At 41.5% G+C, this 18,966-nt stretch overlaps 1 protein-coding gene and 1 non-coding gene across 5 annotated transcripts in view; both read right to left on the bottom strand.

Annotated features, from left to right (window-relative positions):
• ZFR (zinc finger RNA binding protein) overlaps positions 1-18,966 on the bottom strand; it is a 92,856-nt gene that overhangs the window by 26,190 nt on the left and 47,700 nt on the right. For 3 of the 4 annotated variants that reach the window (XR_012242898.1, XM_073620709.1, XM_073620728.1), the window contains 4 exons: positions 13,812-14,051; positions 11,286-11,533; positions 8,877-9,068; positions 3,694-3,970 (listed from right to left, as the gene is read on the bottom strand). Coding sequence is in view for 3 of the 4 variants with exons in the window: in XM_073620709.1 (XP_073476810.1) it covers positions 3,694-3,970; positions 8,877-9,068; positions 11,286-11,533; positions 13,812-14,051 (957 nt within the window). In the remaining variant the exon portion in view is untranslated. The remainder of the gene's footprint in view (positions 1-3,693; positions 3,971-8,876; positions 9,069-11,285; positions 11,534-13,811; positions 14,052-18,966) is intronic. The other variant, XM_073620718.1, reaches the window with a different exon arrangement.
• LOC141125024 (small nucleolar RNA SNORA66) lies at positions 6,975-7,108 on the bottom strand. Its single transcript, XR_012241327.1, has one exon. It is a non-coding gene; the product is annotated as a small nucleolar RNA SNORA66 (small nucleolar RNA).

Below are 18,966 nucleotides of genomic sequence, written 5' to 3' on the forward strand. Positions count from 1 at the left end.
CTGCTATGGGATTCAAGTGCGCTGTCGACCAGCAGAAACATATGGAGCAGCCAGGGAGTCGCATTTATGTGACAAGAGAAAAACTAAAATTTACTAGAAAATGTCTGCAGACAGCAAACAGAAGAGCAGGGAAGCAACACTTCAAAATGGTTGTAAACCATTGGGGGGGGACACGACTACTAACACCTGCAAGACAAAGGCATAATGAGTATACTAGCTCATTATATAATACTCACCTGAGATCAAAGCCCCCGCTGTGGTGGCCGTACACAGCACTAGCCAGCGACATCACTTCCGGGGGTTACTTCCAGGTATCGCGGCTCCGACGCTGTGATTGGCCGGAGCAGCGATGAACGTCACTCCCGCGCATGTGCGTGGTAACGGCACACTTACTGAAGCATCGGCTGCTTCAGTTTGTGTCAGTGCGCATGGCCTGATGACCTTGGCACATGCAAATACAGGGGATATGTCCAAAACCGTGCAGGTTTAGGCGATATCCTGGGTAGCTACAGGTAAGCCTTGTAGGCTTACCTGTAACACAAAGTGGTCTGTAAGGGTTTACAACCACTTTAACAGGTATGTTGCTGTGTAAAATTTCCTTACACTTTAAATGCTTCTCAAGGGTAATACACTTCAAAAGTAAAGGTTCAAATTAACCCATTTCCATCGCTGGGGTGCCCTTTAGGAGGGTCTTAAAAGCTTACATAGATGTAATGATTTAAAAAGAAAAAACCACATGTAAAACTTGATAGGAATGACCTTCCTCAGGAGTAAATGTGAAAAGAATCGATACGATGGAGCCCAGTTGCTATTTGGAATTTATCGGCTGGAATAAACATCAAGCGAGGCATCTTCATTCCCTCTGGGGCAACATGGGCACCAAACATGTAGAAGGCTGCCATTTTCAAAACTGTGCATTGTTCAAATAGCATGTGTAACAAACGCATGTCTCAAATACAGTGTTCTGATGCTGCTGGACCTAGACATTTATGATGTGGCAATATGGTTTACAACTTGTACCTCGATTGACTCATGGATGATTGAGAGACCTGCTATTGCTGACCAGGGATATCCATAATCCCCTCATAGCGATGAACGTTTACCTTCACGCTGTCAATTTCTGCCCTTTTTTTGGGCATTGTATTTGAGACATTCGGTATTATACTTACCAAATTTGAACAGTGCACAATTTTGAAAATGTCGGCCTTTTACATGTTTGTGTCCATGCTGCTCTAGAGGGGATGAAGATACCTCACTTGCTGTTTATTTCAGAGGACATTGTACTCGAACTCCAAATAGCAACCGGGTTCTATCACATCGATTCTTTTCACATGTACCAAGGAAGATCATTCGAAATGCGTCAAGTTTACATGTGGATTTCTCTTTGGATACATCACATCTAAGCGAACTTCATGGCAGATATATTCTTATTCTTGATTTTAATGTTACACAATAAAAAAATCTTACTTTTATATCAGTGTTTTTGGTTTTTTTTTTTCTAAATGTCCCTTACAAAGTCCATGCTACCCATCAGTTCTCTGTGTAGACTGCCTTATAAGATTGAGGGCATTTAGAACACAGTGTCTTATGCATTGTGGTAGTCACATAATAGAAAGCCCATAGCCGTAAACAATTTCCAGGAGTTGTCCACGACAGCTTGGTCACAGCGCTGGAAGAATGCAGTAAAGTGTTCAGGGGATATTTATTCAAGTGGCATCCACATTCAATGCTACGTACTCCCTCAGCATGCATTAAGTCAAAGAGTTTGTCTGCATCAAGTGTGATGGCAGCTTTATCCATTTTAACCCCTTCCTGCCGAGCGTACGCAGATGTGCGTACGCGGCTTTCCGGGGTTATACCGGAATGATGCCTGCAGCTGCAGGCATCATCCCGGGACCGTTGTTTAGAGCGTGTGATCGGCTATCCGAGTATAACAACCGATGCAGCTAAAAAAAAACAAAAAAAACGCTCGGCTGTTATACTGGAGGAGCGGGAGGTGACGTCCCCCCCTCCCGCCGCTCTTACCGGGCCTCCCGTTCGATCGGGAGGCCCGGTGACCAATCGGCTGCCTCCGGCGGCTGGGGGCAGGCTGTAACGAAGCCGTGGGCGGCTTCGTTCCAGCCTCCTAAATCGTAAACACGGAAGCGACGTCATGACGTCACTTCCCGTTTAATCGGCTGCCAATGGCACCGGTTTTTAAAAAAATACACAGTATTCAGAATCGCCGTTTTTGGCGATCTGAATACTTTGAAGTGCAAAGGAGGGATCGGGGGTCTTTTAGACCCCCGATCCCTCCATAAACAGTACCCGTCACCACCTATTACTGTCACAAGGGATGTTTACATTCCTTGTGACCGCAATAAAAGTCAAAAAAAAATTTTTTTTTAAAACACAATTTATAAATATAAAAATAAATAAGAAAAAGAAAAAAATGTTTAAAGCGCCCCCATCCCCACAAGCTCACGCAGAAAAGAAAACGCATACGAAAGTCACGCCCGCATATGTAAACTGTGTTCAAATCACACATGTGAGGTATATTCAGAGCGAGAGCAATAATTCTAGCACTAGACCACCTCTGTAACTCTAACAGTGTAACCGTAAAAAAATTTTAAATCATCACCTATGGAAATTTTTTTAGGTACCGTAGTTTGTCGCCATTCCACGAGTGTGTGCAATTATAAAGCGTGACATGTTTGGTATCTATTTACTCAGGGTAACATCATCTTTCACATTATACAAAAAAATTGGGGTAACTTTACCGTTTGGATTTTTTAAAATTCATGAAAGTGTCCCTTTTCCCAAAAATTTGAGTTTAAAACACCGCTGCACAAATACCGTGTGATGTAAAATATTGCAAGAATCTCAATTTTATTCTCTAGATTCTTTTCTAAAATTTTATATATATATATATATATATATATATATATATATATATATATATATATATATAATGTTTGGGGGTTTCTAGCCAAAAATACAGATTTTAACTTGTAAACACCAAATTTTAAAAATAGGCTCAGGCATGAAAGGGTTAAATGGGATGGCAGCATAACTTAACATGCAAGACATGCACATGGAATAATGTTTGAAATGGACAATTTTAAGTTAAAGGATGCACTGTGGATGTCTGTAGGTGTCTGGAAGCTTATGTGGGGACACTAGAGACAAAGAAAGAGGGGACAGGATGGAGTAGGAAAAGTTGTGCTGACAAGAGTTCCTCCTGTGATAGGGAGTGATCCCAAGCTACCATAACAAAGAAAAATGCAGCAACCAGTGGAGAACTGGAAGGACAGGGCAGGAGGGATTGTGTTGACAGTTCTCCCCACTGCTAGGGACAAATTCAGTCTGACAACGCGGCAGGGTTGACAACAATGAGGGTAAAAGGAGTGCAAAAAAAGAAAAGAAAGAAAAAAAAAAAAAAAAGTGTTAGGTTTTGCAGGAACAGAAGGAATTAAGAATTTGGAAAGATAAAATAGGAGAGCGAAATCATCAAGTATCATCAAGCTTTAACCTTCTATATATAACTGATTATGCTAATGAACCATAAGCTATAGATCTGATTTTTTTTTTTTTTTTTTTTATAAAACTGAAATTTTATGGATTCCTCGGGTTTAAGAAAAGTTGAGAAAGCTTGTTATGAGCCATCCACAGCACTTATTACACAACATTCACATTAAACAGAAATGTACTTGCCCACAAAAGTTATTTTTGGCGTGGTTATTTTCTTTACAATGTTGTTAGACGAGATGGTAGACATTTTGCTTGCACCCAAAGTGCCAACAGATGAGCCGGATGTAGACGTGGACAGTTTTGAAGCAGGTGTAGTGACAGATGAGCTGCCATTAGAGCTGGATGTACTGTTTGACGAGACAGCTGACTTGGAGGCAGCTGCAGAGGTGACAGACTGGTTCACGACATTTGGTTCTGTTGACGGAATGGGTTTGCCAAGTTTGGTGTGCAACTTCACAACCTGATGAAGGAAATAAAAATTATATTTTAAATCAAGCCCAAAAGTAAAATCAAAAACATTCTGTGCTTCAACTGAGGTGTACCTGTCACCCATAAAAAAAAGGTGACAATGTTGCACACAATTTTGCACATTGACTGCGGTAATCTGAGCAAGATACGCTCCGTTCACCATCACGCTTTCATTACAGACCGTAAAGCAAAACTAGAATCCAGTCCCATAATTAGGTGCAGACAACAACAGTTCTATAACAGTTACTAAAGAATAACCACATATGCTCTGTAGTTATGAAGAATGCTGTGAAGAATGAGGATAGTAGGTAGATCCTGTGCTGGTTTTCCAAATAGGGAAAAACTAGTGTGTGTGCCTACATGCCGTTAACCAGCCATCCTGGCTTGTCCATGCATCACGGTTAAAAGCTTAAATATAATTCTGTACATCACTGTAAAAATGTCAAACCACTGCGGTGCTTCTACCGACTCAGTGATCAGTGAGTCGGAGAACGGATCCGAAAGCCCCGGATATTTACCATTGGAGATTCCTGGAGGGCCAGATGGTGGCCAGAGTCTCCATGAACGTTCGGAGGCTGGGCGCGATGTTATGACGTCACACCCCGCCTCTGCATTCAAATAAACGGCGCCGCCTCCGCTGGGAAGCCGAGAAATTTTTTTTTCCTCTTTTTTATTTCAGCTGTCCCAGCCTAGAGGTGAGGTGTGGGGTCTTATTGACCCCATATCTCACTGTAAAGAGGACCAATCATGCCATATTCCTATTACAAGGGATGTTTACATTCCTTGTAATAGGAATAAAAGTGATCAAAATTTTTTTTTTTTTTTTTAAGGGTCAAAACTAAAAAATTTAAAGTAAAAACAATAATAATAATAAAAAAAAAAAAAAAAAAAAAAAAAAAAAGTAAAGTTCCCCTGTCCCTGTGTGCTCTCACACTGAAGTGAACGCATACGCAAGTCCCGCCCACATATGAAAACAGTGTTCAAACCACACATGTGAGGTGTCGCCGTGAATGTTCGAGCGAGAGCAATAATTCTAGCCCCACACCTCCTTCCTCTAACTCAAAATCTGTAACCAGTAAAAAAAAAAAAAAAACAAAAATTTAAAGCGTCGCCTAAGGGGATTTTTAAGTGCCGAAGTTTGGCGCCATTCCACGAGCATGTGTAATTTTAAAGCGTGACATGTTAGGTATCTATCGTCGCAACATCTTTCAAATTATGCAAAAAAATTGGGCTAATGTAACTGTTTTTTTTTTAAAGCATGAAATGTTTTTTTTTTTTTCCCCAAAAAAAACACGTTTGAAAAATTGCTGCGCAAATACTGTGCGAGATAAAAAGTTGCAATGACCGCCATTGTATTCTCTAGGGTCTCTGCTTAAAAAAAAACAAAAAAAAAAAAAACAAAAAAAAAAAACAAACAAACCATATCATGTTTGGGGGTTCTATGTAAAAATTTCTAGCAAAAAAAATTATGGTTTTTAAATGTAGGAGAGAAATGTCAGAATTGGCCTGGTTGGCAAGTGGTTAAAGTGCAAGTTCATCTTTACAGAAAATCTGTAAGGTGAACTTACACTGGACCCCTTCCCCAAAAACAAAAGAAAAAAAAAAAAAAAAAAAACGCATCTGGTGTGAACTAGTCCTTTTTAAGTTTTATAACGGCTCAAAAAAGTGCTGCATAAACGGTCAGCACTATATAAACACCTGCAATAAATAAACAGACGTAGGAAAAGAAGATTACCATAAGGCCCCTTTCACACTTGTGCGACCTGAAAGTTGCGTGACTGCTGCGATTGACACGACTTGAAGCAATGCCTGTGTAAATCTTGAGGTCTATGGACCTCAAGTCGCATCAAAGTAGTGCCGAGACTACTTTGTAGTTGCACATATATGAATGGTACTCATTGGAAATCATGGGGTACGACTTATCATGCAAATCTGCAGTCCCAAGTCGCACAAGTGTGAAAGGGGCCCAACTGTGTTGCGAATGCAGAACCTGGTGTGTAGTTTAATGACAGCAGTACCAATGTACTGCAAACAGCGCTTGGGTCCTATTCTCTGTCCTCATTACACTGTTTACTTTTTTGTATGAACTTTATTGAAGCATCAAACAGCGAACTTTCATTAAAAAAAAATAAAGACGAAAACAATTTAGGTTGAATTGTTGCTTCCCCTTTTCATACCCAAAATGCCTACTGTTTGTAAAAGGTCTGCGTAAATACCTATTTTCATCAGCTATAGCGTGGTCATGTGATCTGTAAGAACTGGCTCCCCTGTGAAGTTTCCTCTCCCGGAGAAGCAACATTTTCAACCTAAATTGTATTTACTTTAATATCACTTAAAAGTGGAAGTCCGTTTTTTTTTTCCCTTTAATTTATTATTATTTAAAACTAACATGTCATACTTATCTTCCCTGTGTATTGTTTTGCAGAGCAGCCCTAATGCTCCTCTTCTCTAGTCCCCCACTGGCACTCTTGACTCTCCCAATCCCCCCCCCCCCCCCCCACACACACACACACACACACACACACACACACACACACACACACAGAAAGCAACTTTCGATGGCGGCATTTTCGCAGGCTCGCTCCCGAGCCTCACTGTCTACATTTACTGACGACAGAGTGGCTCAGCTCCGCCCCCTGCTCCTTCATAAAGATTTGATTGAAAGGAGTGGGTGCCAATGGCTCCTGCGGCTATAAATCTGCCCAGTGAGGAGGGACAGAGCCGCTGCCCATACGCACAGTGCTGGATCGAGAGCAGGCTCAAGTATAAGCGGGGAAATACAGTTCTTTTCAGCGAAAACCTTCGCAGCACAGTTTTGCGATGGGAGTACATCTGGTCTGAACAGACCCTTAAACTTAAAATTTCTCCACAAAACTCATTGAGAGAGATACATAAGGGCTCGTGTTTTCAGTGCTAGTTAGCTTTGCTCAATACTTTCCTTTGCATGATGTGGATACAGATTCCCTTAATGGTCTGGACTTCTTAGGAATGCCAGTGACTGTTTTGTAGAAAAATGGTAGCAAAAGAAACTGGACTCTAATGCAACTTTCTTTTTCCACATCAGTTAATATAGCAAACGTGTTCCCCTTGCTTCTGCAACGGCATGCAGAGCTAGTGATCTAGTTTGCAAACCAAAAAAAAAAAAAAAGGCACAAAATGTTCACATAAAGTTCTCCTAAGAATTTTTTTTCCCCTCTTTTCTTTGCAAGACAAAAGCCAAAAATCTGAATGTTACAATGTGCACAACCCCGGGAAAGGGGGAAAGGGAAAAGAGAAAAGAAAGGGAATAGAAACAAAGAACAGGGCGGGAAAATATCAGGGAGGTCAGGGGAGGAGAGGGGGGCCCCAGGGGGAGGGGCAAACAAAATGTCCCAATGGGAAGTTCCAGAGGCACGTGACAACATGGAAGTCAAGGGGATAATAGCGTCTCGTCAAAGTCAGCTGATAGATACCAACCCCCTACTTTTCAAATACTCAGGCTCCGTTCCCACTGGCGTTTTGAATCGCGGGTGGAAATCGCTGCGATTCTGCCCACGATTTCAAAACGTGCTGTTAAAATGTCAAATAGTACATCAGCGTGTTCAGGTGCCATTCATTTTCAATGGCAATGCTGTACACAAATAAAGTTTTCTTTTGGTGGCATTTTTATTTTTTGCACAACAAAAAAAAAAAAAAAAAAAGATTGACAATTTTGGAAAACAAATATTTTTGGTTATAAAACATAATAAAAACATTGAAAAAAAAAACAAATTTCTTCTTAAAATTTTGGCCATTATGTATTTTGCTACAGATTTTTGGTAAAAAAAAAAAAAAAAAAAACACACAACACTACAAACTATACAGTATACTGGAATTTTTATTTATTACTAGAAAAGGCGGCGATCAGCGACTTTTAGCGGGACTGCAATATCACGGCAGACAATCTGACACTTATTGGGGACCAGTGACCCTAATACAGTGGTCAGTGCTAAAAATATGCACCATCGCTGTACTGACACTGGCTTGTCAGGGGGCAATCAAAGGGTTAAATGTGTCCCCAGCCAGTGTTTTTATGTACTGCTTTCACTTAGGGAAATGGATTATATTCCCTGCTTTTCCCCCGTCAGAATTGAGCTTTGCCTTGTTCATATAGGCAGAGCTCCGTTCTGTGTGATTTCCAGATGATTGACAGATCACAGCAGAAGCGGCACGCTCCCTACCCGGAAGTGCAGAATCACGTATAGATACACGATTCTGCGCAGCCACCCTGTAGCAGTAAATCTGGTTTAACTTCAATCAACTCAGTATTTTTGCTTACATTAAAAGAAAAAGGTCTATTAAAAAAAAAAAAAAAAAGCAGCCTACCCATCAGTATTGCAGAGTTGTACTGGCTCCTGTCCTATACTGAAAATGCATACTTTGATTTCACTGCACACCCATTTTTCTCAGTGAGAATTAGAAGCTATAGGAAGTCAGGAAGAACCCACCTCATCCTGGTCTTTCATTCATTGGATTGCATTTATTTCATCATAGAGGATCTAGGCCCTAACCATCAAGACATGCTTGGGTCAGGGTTCGAGAGGTGCACTGAAGGGTGCTGTGATCTTTTCAGAAGGAAGTGTACAGCACCCACTAGCCCCTCCCACCAGCCAAGATCTGTCTGTATTACATAGATGAGCATAGAGATCCAGTGATGACATTATTGGATTTAAAAGATGATATGTAATGAAAACAAAAAGATTTTAAAAAATTCAATAGCAGGGTAATGAGGTAGGAAAGGGGGAACGAGAGAACACAAAAAAAGTCTTGTAATCCATGTACCCTTAACCAGACTGACCAATGAGGTCCTTCCTTCCCTCCCTGAGGCATTCTGATAAATTACACAGACTGTTTATTAGGTTTTTAGAATTGAAACATACCTTTTGGTGTTTAGCACCCCTGATGTGGGCAGCATAGGCATCTGCCCCTGTACAAGACACATCACAGAGCTCACAGCGGAGCTGGTTCTGGGTCCCACGGACTGCTGTACTGCTGCTGGTTGTGTTTTGGGAGGCTTTTAAGGCGGCTTCTTTCTTCTTGTGCTTTTGGCCTTCTAAATGCTCCTTGTACGTCTGTTGTGACACACACAAAAGATAAAAATTGACTATACCTGCATTATGAACATAAAAATCTAACAAACTTTGATGAACCATTCAGATACAGCAGTTTGTTAACTTGCACAAGTTAGTGCTCCTGTCATTTAGGCAGCCGATTCATTACAAAATGAGCTGCCAAGGCACCTCAGCAGACGAAAAGGACGTACACATGACCCTTTTATGTGAACACTGCCCACCACAACAAATCGTATGTACAGTTCATTGAAATGCTATCTACAATAAATAATACTTCAAAACACTGCAGTTAAATCAGAGCCATTGATGTGTCCTGCTTCAATGCAAAGTCTGAATTGGGCCTAAATTGTTACTAAACCCAGGACCCTGCATTCACTATATCTGGTCTCCCACAGTACACAGCACATAGAAATGCAATTATTTTAGTAAATATAAACTGTTAAATACCTTTTCTCATCAGCAGTATAAAGCAGTCTTGTGACTTCTATCAGTGTTTGGTTAAAGCTTGCAGGAGGAGTTTTCATTCTCCTCTGACTGTCCTATGAGGCTGCATGACCCCCTGACCCTCTGTCTGGATAGTGCTGATTGACCCTGTGCTGATCACATGCACACTCCCAAGAAGAAAAAAACCTATAGCAATACACACCATGTGCAGAGTGCCCCCAAGGCTCTGTATGATCAGCAGATGGACTGGGGACAGTAAAAAGGGAGGATCATAGAAGACAGGATCAAACAGCCTTTTTACACAATGGGGATGATTAACCCCTTAGGTTCCACAGTGAGTATTTACTGCATATACAGAGTGATTTTACTGTTGTGGGTTTAGTAACACTTTTAAGTCAGTGGCCCTTAAAGTTGTAGCAGACTGATTTAAACGAAACTGCCAGAATCTGCTACATACAGACCCTTGAGGTCTTGGGTCCAAGAGGCAAAGCATGCAATTCAGATAAAAAAAAAAAACCTGTTAATTCAGAAGATTTAATAAAGCAGCGCAGGAGTTATTTTCCAAACAAATGGTTGCTGTCAACACGTGTTCCTACATGTATAGACAAACCTAGGAATGGTGAATGGTGCTGTGCTACCATACTATTAAAAATTATGCAATGCATTATGCAAATAAAAAAAAATTAAAAAGTTAACTTTTGATTGCACAGTTCTTTTCTTCTCGTTTTTGCGATATGGCATTTGATATGGTAGTATTTTTTATTTTGACTTGTATGGTAGCGCAGCACCATTTGCCACTCTTATGCTCCGTACACACGGTCAGATTTTCCGACGGAAAATGTTCGATGGGAGCTTGTCGTTGGAAATTCCGACCATGTAGGCTCCATCGGACATTTTCCATCGGAATTTCTGTCACACAAAATTTGAGATCTGGATCTCAAATTTTCCGATAACTAAATCCGTTGTCGTAAATTCCGATCGTGTGTACACAATTCCGACACACAAAAGTCCACGCATGCTCGGAATCAAGCAGAAGAGCTGCACTGGCTTATGAACTTTATTTTTCTCAGCTCGTCGTACGTCACCGCGTTCTTGACGTTCGGAATTTCCGACAAGATTTGTGTGACCGTGTGTATGCAAGACAAGTTTGAGCCAACATTCGTTGGAAAAAAATCCATGAATTTTGTTGTCGGAATGTCCGATCGTGTGTACGGGGCATAAAGGCGCCCTTCAGATAACTGCAGTTATCTTAAAGTAGATCTACAGGAAAAACTTTTATTTTTTTCATTTTGGATAGAGAAAGGGAGGGTTATAAGGTCACCTGAACTATTGTCCACATTGGAAGATTTCCCCTCTATTACTTTTCAACGATAATAGTAAACAGGACAAATAGAGAAGGGTTAATCTCCTTACAAGAGCACAGACAAGCATTATAATCCCTCTCCACTCTACCCAAAGCTTTAAAAAAAAAAAAGGAAGAAGTTTTGCTTTAAAAAGCCATGGCAATTCATTGTAGACAAACTAGAAATGGGTGTCACTGTTTAGAATAGGAGCTGCAGGACACCACACAGCATTCAGAAAAATTCATTTCATTCATGACACCTAGAAGTATTATACTTTCTACAAAGACTGCCCTAGTGAAAATTCTCCATGTGCATTACAAAACAGCGGCCACAGAGAAGAGCCACAGACCTAAGATACAGAGCTTAAATGACAGACAACACCAGTTATTAATGATATGCATTATCAGCCGGAGACAATCAAGACGTGTACCTGAGGTCCAGCACAGCTAATCTTGCAGACATCACAGTAGTGGATCTGAGGTGGTTTGGGAGGCTGTTTAGGCTTCAGTTGCTTATTCTGAAAAGTAGTTTTCTTAGTAAAGTTGGACCCAGTCCAGGCGGCAGAGGCAGCCACCGCTGCAGCAGCGGCTGCCTGTTTTTGCTGTTGCTGCTGCTGTTGTTGATAATAGGAAGAGGCAGCTGAATACACTGCTGCTTCATAACCCGAGTATGTTGCACCTGAAGAAAAATGATAATGGTAAAGCATGCATCCCAATGTTAATATGACACCACAATCAAACACAAGACAAGCTTAAGGTAAAAAACTCCATGAACTAATTTTTTTTTGTGACCATTACAAGGCATTTATAAATAAAAGACTTGATTACTGTACAAATCTCTCATTTATGCTGGATACTACACACAGCACTCTTCCACTGTTTCCGCAATAGAGTCCTGCCTCTCCTACAGTAGAGGATCCAGTTGTTGACCTGCCCCCTCCTCCATTCACAAGAGAGTTTTATTCTTTTCACAGAATGCTTTCTGTGAAATGACAAGGAGAGGGTAAAACATAGGATCCTTTACTGCATGAGTGGGAACTCTGTTGCAGCACCAGAAAAGTGCTGTGTGTAGTACCCAGCATGAGCGAAACTAAGAATTGTTCGATAATCAGATTCAGCACTGGATAGTCTTCATTAGAGGTAACCGATTTACATTGGGTTCTTAAATCTGTGTTCTTAGGCCCCTTTCACACGGGCGCCTCCGTTAAGTGGAATCCACTTGGCTCAGTGGGGGATCTTTCGGTCCGCTCCGCTATGTGGTACTGTCTGCTCCGTCTGTTTTTGGTGGACAGGATCAGATTGGATGGTGGCTGGTGTCTGCTGACATCTGCAGCTCCATAGAAGAGACTGAAGGGTCCAAATCAGGTCTGCCTGAAAAACTGACAGGCGGAACTGATTGGATCGCCCGTATGAAAGGGACCTTAGCGCAGTTCAGTTTAGATACATGCAAATGCAATTCACGCACTGTATTAATTTTGCTAAAGAAACCTCAAATTTGATCTTGGCCCCTTTCTTGTGGACTTTCCAATCAGGTCCGCCTGTCAGTTTTTCAGGCGGACCTGATGGGACACTCCATTCATCTCTATGGAGCGGCGAATGTCAGCGGTGACATGTCAGCTGACATCCACTGCTATCAGATCTGTGAAATCACTTCCATCTGTCTGGAGGATTGGTCTTTTTTCATCCAACCCCCCCCATAGAGGAGAGAGAGACTGACAGGTCCGTCTCAGCACAGTGAGCAGAGACAGACCTGTCATTCACCTGCTCAGCGGATCGATCCCACACTGAGCAAAGTGGACCGCCCGTGTGAAAGAGCCCTTACAGTCTCATAAAAAGTAATCAGGCATCAAAAGGGCATCCAAGTAGGACTGCAGCTACTTGCCACATTTTTCTTTTTTTTTTTTTAGCCAGGAGTCAGTATAATTACACTGTATAAATACACTGTATAAATACAATGATGGGAAGAGTTGAGGTTTTTTGCTCTAAAGATCCCCAACCTTGATATTTTACTTTTCCAGAACACAAGATTGACAGCACTCAGAAGAATTTACCCGGTACAATCCTTGATAAAAAGGGCAAGCTCTAGGAATACATACAGGTAATAGACTACTATAGTACTTTATCAACTGGGCATTGTGGTATTGCATAATCCACTGCATTTCTCCTGGCTATTCTGGAAAACTTATTTTCCCGGTTTAAAACGTTGGAGAAGTGCATCCCCTGACCCCTTACAATCTCACATACAGACAACTGTATAAATCAATACTGAAGTTGCTCATGGAGGGCTGAATCTGACAAGTTATACTGCATAATAAAAAAGTTATACAAGTTTCAGAAAATAGGCCACACATACTGTGTGAGGAGCTTCAGGAAAAGTCAACTGGGCAGACAGAATGGACTTTCTTACTAGTTGCAGCATTAACTAGATAAAAAAATATTTCATCAATTGGTTCGACATGTTGCCTGAAAAAGTTTCCTTTACTCTGACCAGTAGAATAAATCCAACAAAAGGAACTTATGTGCTGGTAGGCTTATTCCAATTGGGAAAAAGTAAACATTGCTGATCAAGTGCAAATAAAAAACCTAACATGCTCAATTTAGCACTCAGAAGAACATACTGTGCAGCGACTATAGTAAAAAGGAGCTTGTGTTAATATGGGAATTGTCACAGCAGACTGGATTTAAAAAAAAAAAATTTGCATGCTCCAGGGCCCCCACCTTCAACTGGGGTTTACTACCTGGCGAATAATTAACACTGTAGGCGAGGGACACCTTAGTGAAGCAATAAGGAAGACCATCTCAGAGCATGCATCTGCAACAATAAGACCGTAATAGCAGCTCCCAATTCTATCCCAACTTTTACAAATCAGCAAAGAGTAAATTCCTTTATTTGTATAAATACTTCAAAATTTTCAAATCTATGAAATTATGTAGAAAAAGAAAAAAACAGTAGTTACCAGAGTAAGTAACAGCAGTTGTGCTGTAGGTGGCGCCCTGTGTGTACGAGGGAACCGCAGTGGCACCAACAGGTTGCACAGTGGAGGACACGGGATATATGGAGAAGGTAGTTGTTGCTGGATTTGGGTTGGCAGGCTTGATGGCTGTCACTTGCCGAGTCTGTTGAGCTTGTGTGTACTGAGCAGCACCCTGGCTGTAGCCAGCCTTGGGGGCAACTGGAAGAGACAATGCGAAAGGAGCTGGTACACAAGAGGAAGAAAAGATGTATTGCAGAAAACAATGTGATTTAGTTGCATAGTTTGGGTAATGTTTTATAACTCTATAACTAAATTACTATATACTTAGTATTAGTAGCTCCTTATGGAGAACATGGCATGGCCTAAAGACTAAATATGTAAGAGCAGTCTTGATGGTTTATACAGTTTAAACATTAAAAGAAATAATTTATAGCAGAGGGCTGATATCAATATCTAAACTCCACTGCATACTGCAGTATTACTCAATGAGCCAGTATTTTACATCCATTCATAAATGCAGGCGATGGTATATATTCTGCTGTGGCCCACTGAGTTCTCTGATAGGATCAGACCGCATTGCATTGAACACCCCCCCCCAATTTACTGTTGAGCTTTATACATTGGAGTCAAGGGGCAGATTAAAAAAAAAAAAAAAAAAAAAAAAAAAAAGGTGCTGAATGAGGTAAGGTGGTGTGTGACTGAACACGGCACGTCCTTCATAGGATAGGAAATCAAGAGCTTATCACCTAGAGAGTGATTTGTCACCTACAAATTGTAACGCTGAAAAGCTCATTGGGGGCAATAGCTAAAAATGTGGCAAAAACTGCATTCCTTATTGAAAAACGATATATCCAAGTATGCAACTGACTCAGACCCCAAAAACCTGCATTCTTAAATACAGCACAAGACAAGGAGCGAGTCCAAAAGGGTGAATGAGCCAGACTGATCGTTCCCTGCTTTTTATAAGTACGACAAACTGCCTAAAATTCATCTGTGTCCAGCAGGAAGTTATGTAAAATGCGGGGGCACGCAGCGGTCACTAGTGTTGTGTCTCAGTCTGACACACCGCATCTCCGATCATGGTATGGAGCCTGACAGAGGCTCTTAACAGCTTGGGAGTCTGTGCTGATAATCAGCACATTAATTATCAGCACAGCCCCCCCCCCCCAATCAGCTGCCAGTCTGTGCCCCATCAAGAACGCCTGTCAGTGCCCATAACAGTGCCAATCAGTGCCCCTCAGATGCCAATCAGTAATGCCTGTCAGTAGCTCCTTATCAGTGCTGCCTATCCAGTGCCACCCATCAGTTCTACATATCAGTGCCCATCAGTGAAGGAGAAAATGTTGGCGTTTTTTTAGTTTTAGCAAAAAATAAAAACCCCAGTGGCAAGAAAACACCACCAAAAGAAAGCTCTATTTATGGGAAGAAAAAGTGATAACAATTTAGTTTGATACAGTGTTGGATGACCGCGCAATTGTCATTCAAATTGTGACAGCGCTGAAAGCTGAAAATTGTCCTGGGCTGGGAGTAGCGGAAGTGCCCTGTATTGAAGTGGTTAAATAATACAGACTTTTTTTTTTAGCTAGTGAACTAAGTGCATTAAAACAAAATTGACACATGCGGCAACTGGCGTTTTTTCACATGATGTGCACTTTAAATAATTATACAAATAATAAGGGGAAAAAAAAAAAAAAAAAAAAAAAAAAAAGGAGGAGAGCTGTATAATACCCTGAATTGGACACCACACCACCCCCTACACAGCTTGTTCACTACAGCTGGAACAAACAGCAGCTGCACACAAAACCACTGCAGAGTTACTGTGCGACAGCTGTCGGTTTGCATGTGAATGGGCCCCTTAACCATTTCAGCCCCTGAAGATTTTACCCCCTTAATGACCAGAGCATTTTTTGCGATACGGCACTGCATCGCTTTAACTGACAATTGCGCGGTTGTGCGAGGCTGTACCCAAACAAAAAATTGATGTCTTTTTTCCCCACAAATACAGCTTTCTTTTGGTGGTATTTGATCACCTCTGCGGTTTTTATTTTTTGCGCTATAAACAAAAGACAGACAATTTTGAAAAAAAAAAAAAGAAAAAAAAGTTTTTTTTTTTTACTTTTTGCTATAATAAAATATCCCCCAAAAATATATATACAAAAAAAAAAAAAATCCTTCCTCAGTTTAGGCCGATATATATTCATCTACATATTTTTTCGTAAAAAAACAAAAAAAATTGCAATAAGCGTATATTGATTGGTTTGTTACAGCGTCTACAAAAACAGGACATAGATATATGGCATTTTTAATTATAATTTTTTTATTATTATTATTAGTAATGGCGGTGACCTGTAATTTTTAAAATCGGGACTGTGACATTGCAATGGACAGATCAGACACTTTTGACACTATTTTGGGACCATTGACATTTTTACAGCAATCAGAGCTAAAAATAGCCACTGATTACTGTATAAATGGCACTGGCAGGGAGGGCGTTAGACATTAGGGGGCGATCAAGGGGTTGTGTGTTCCCTCAGCGTGTTCTGACTGTAGGGGGATGGGCTACCACTGAAATGACAGATCACTGTTCCCGATGACAGGGAACAGAAGAAGATCCCTGTCACGTCACTAGGCAGACTAGGGAAATGCCGAGATTGCGGGCCGCCGGCGGACAAATTCCACGGCACGCTCCCCCGCTATCCTGCTTTTGCGGACCGACGTACAGGTAGTTTGCGCAGGGGTGCCGTTCTGCTGATGTATATCGGCGTGAGCTGGTCGGCAAGCGGTTAAAGTTTACCCTTAAGTTCTGTGACCAAAAAGTTGGTCATTAAACCTCTTGGCGATTCCAAATAAATTTAGTCATTAACCACTTCCCAACCACCCGCAATGTACTACAGAACGTATAGGCAAAGCGATATAATCGCATGTCGCTTTCTACTTTTGGGTTTAGGGTGTGCGCACGCGTGATTGAACACAGTGGGAGCCTGTCAGCAAGACCCAGCCAATGATTCACAGTGAGGACCTGCTGATTGGCAGTGTACAATCACAGCCCAGAGCCCTGTGTTGACAATCAATGTTGTTGACAATCAATGCAGAGCTCTGTATGAGGGAACGACCTGTTTCCTGCAAAGCAGGAATGAGAAACTTCGAGATCTATTAATAAAATCTGCACACTTTACACATAGTTGGGCACACATATAACCCCTTGATCGCCCTAGATGGTAACCTCTTCCCAGCCAGTGTCATTAGTACAGTGACGGTATAATATTACTGATCACTTTATTAGTGTCACTGGTGATGTCAGTGGCAGTTAGTCAGTCCCCCCCCCCCCCGTCAGTGTCAAGATTGCCTGCTGCACTATCACAGTCCCATTATAAAAAAGTCGCTGATCACCACCATTAGTATAGGAAAAATACAAAAATGCCAGTATATAGCAGTAAAGGAAAAAAGTATTTGAACCCCTGTTGATTTTGTACATTTGCCCACTGACAAAGAAATGATCAGTCTATAATTTTAATGGTCGATTTTAACAGTGAGAAAGAACAAATCTATAAAAACGCATTTCAAAAAAGTTATACATTGATTGGCATTTTAATGAGTGAAATAAGTATTTGACGCCTTCACAAAACATGACTTAGTGCTTGGTAGGGTTTGTCCCGATACCGATACAAATGTCGGTACCGATACCGAGCATTCGCCCAAGTACTTGTACTCGGGCAAATGCTCCCGATGCTTCCGCTGATACCTGGACTGTCAGCGGTGATCGGCGCGTGGGGGAAGTTACAAGCTTCTCCCCCCCGCGGCTTTCAGCTGCTTAGTGACATACAGCGGTGATCGGTGCTTGTAACTCCCCCACACACGATCACCGCTGACTGTCACTGCATCCTCCTCCATGCTCCCTCCGTTCCTCTGTCCCCCACCGTTCCGCCGTTCCCCTCTCCTTCTGTCCCCTCCGTTCTGCTGTGCCTCTCCGCTGTCCACTTCGTTCTGCTGTGCCTCTCCGCTGTCCCCGCCGGTCCCCTCTCCTTCTCTGTCCCCTCCGTTCAGCCGTTCCGCTGTCCCCTCCGTTCTGCTGTGCCTCTCCGCTGTGCCCCTCTCCTTCTCTGTCTCCTCGTTCTGCTTGTAATCTCTTGTGATTACGATGTGTCAGTTTATGAATGGAGAGGAGCCGCTGTCTTCTCTCCATTCGTTTTCAGTGCAGCTGAGGCTGCAGAGAAAGGGACTGGGGAATCTCTATCCTTGGTCTCTTTCTCTGTCTTAAGGGGGAGATATCAGAGGTCTGTTAAGATCCCTGATATCTCACCAAAGCCCCCCAACAGGGCTGATTAAAAAAAAAAAACAAAAAAAACAAACAACACAGACACCGTTCAAACCCCCCCCCCCGAAAAAAAAGAAAGCATTGTTAAAAAAAAAAAAAAAAAAAAAAAAAAACTGTCACGTGACATATATACATATAAAAAATGTATCGGTAATCGGTATCGGCGAGTACTTGAAAAAAAAAAAAAAAGTATCGGTACTTGTACTCGGTCCTAAAAAAAAAAAGTGGTATCGGGACAACCCTAGTGCTTGATAGCAAAACCCTTGTTGGCAATCACAGACGTCACTCATTAAAATGCAAATCAATGTATAACTTTTTGAAATGCATTTTCTGGATATTGTTGTTATTCTGTCTCTCACTGTTAAAATAAACCTATCATTACAATTATAGACTGATCATTTCTTTGTCAGTGGGCAAACTTACAAAATCAGCAGGGGATCAAATACTTCTTTCCCCCTCACTGTGTACACACACACACACACACGTCTTTTTTCATTTAGTTTTTTTTTTTTTGCAAAGAATATATAAATTTCATTTTGGGTACAGCTAAAAGTAGTGCAGTGCAAAAAATGGCCTAGTCATGAAGGGGTAAAATCTTCTGGAGCTGAAGTGGTATCACAGGTAGTAAACATTAGTCCAGCAAATACCATCAACAAAGAGAACCAAGACAATCTATTGTTAGGGTGTGAAGCTATAGTATACATGTGGGTAGCCAGTTTGTTTAACCACTTCAGCTCCGGAAGGTTTTACCCCCTTAATGACCAGGCCATTTTTTGCAATACGGCACCGCGTTGCTTGTTAACTGACAGTTGCGCGGTCGTG

Source organism: Aquarana catesbeiana, linkage group LG01 (genome assembly GCF_042186555.1).
Source record: "Aquarana catesbeiana isolate 2022-GZ linkage group LG01, ASM4218655v1, whole genome shotgun sequence".
In the NCBI taxonomy this organism is placed as follows: domain Eukaryota; kingdom Metazoa; phylum Chordata; class Amphibia; order Anura; family Ranidae; genus Aquarana; species Aquarana catesbeiana.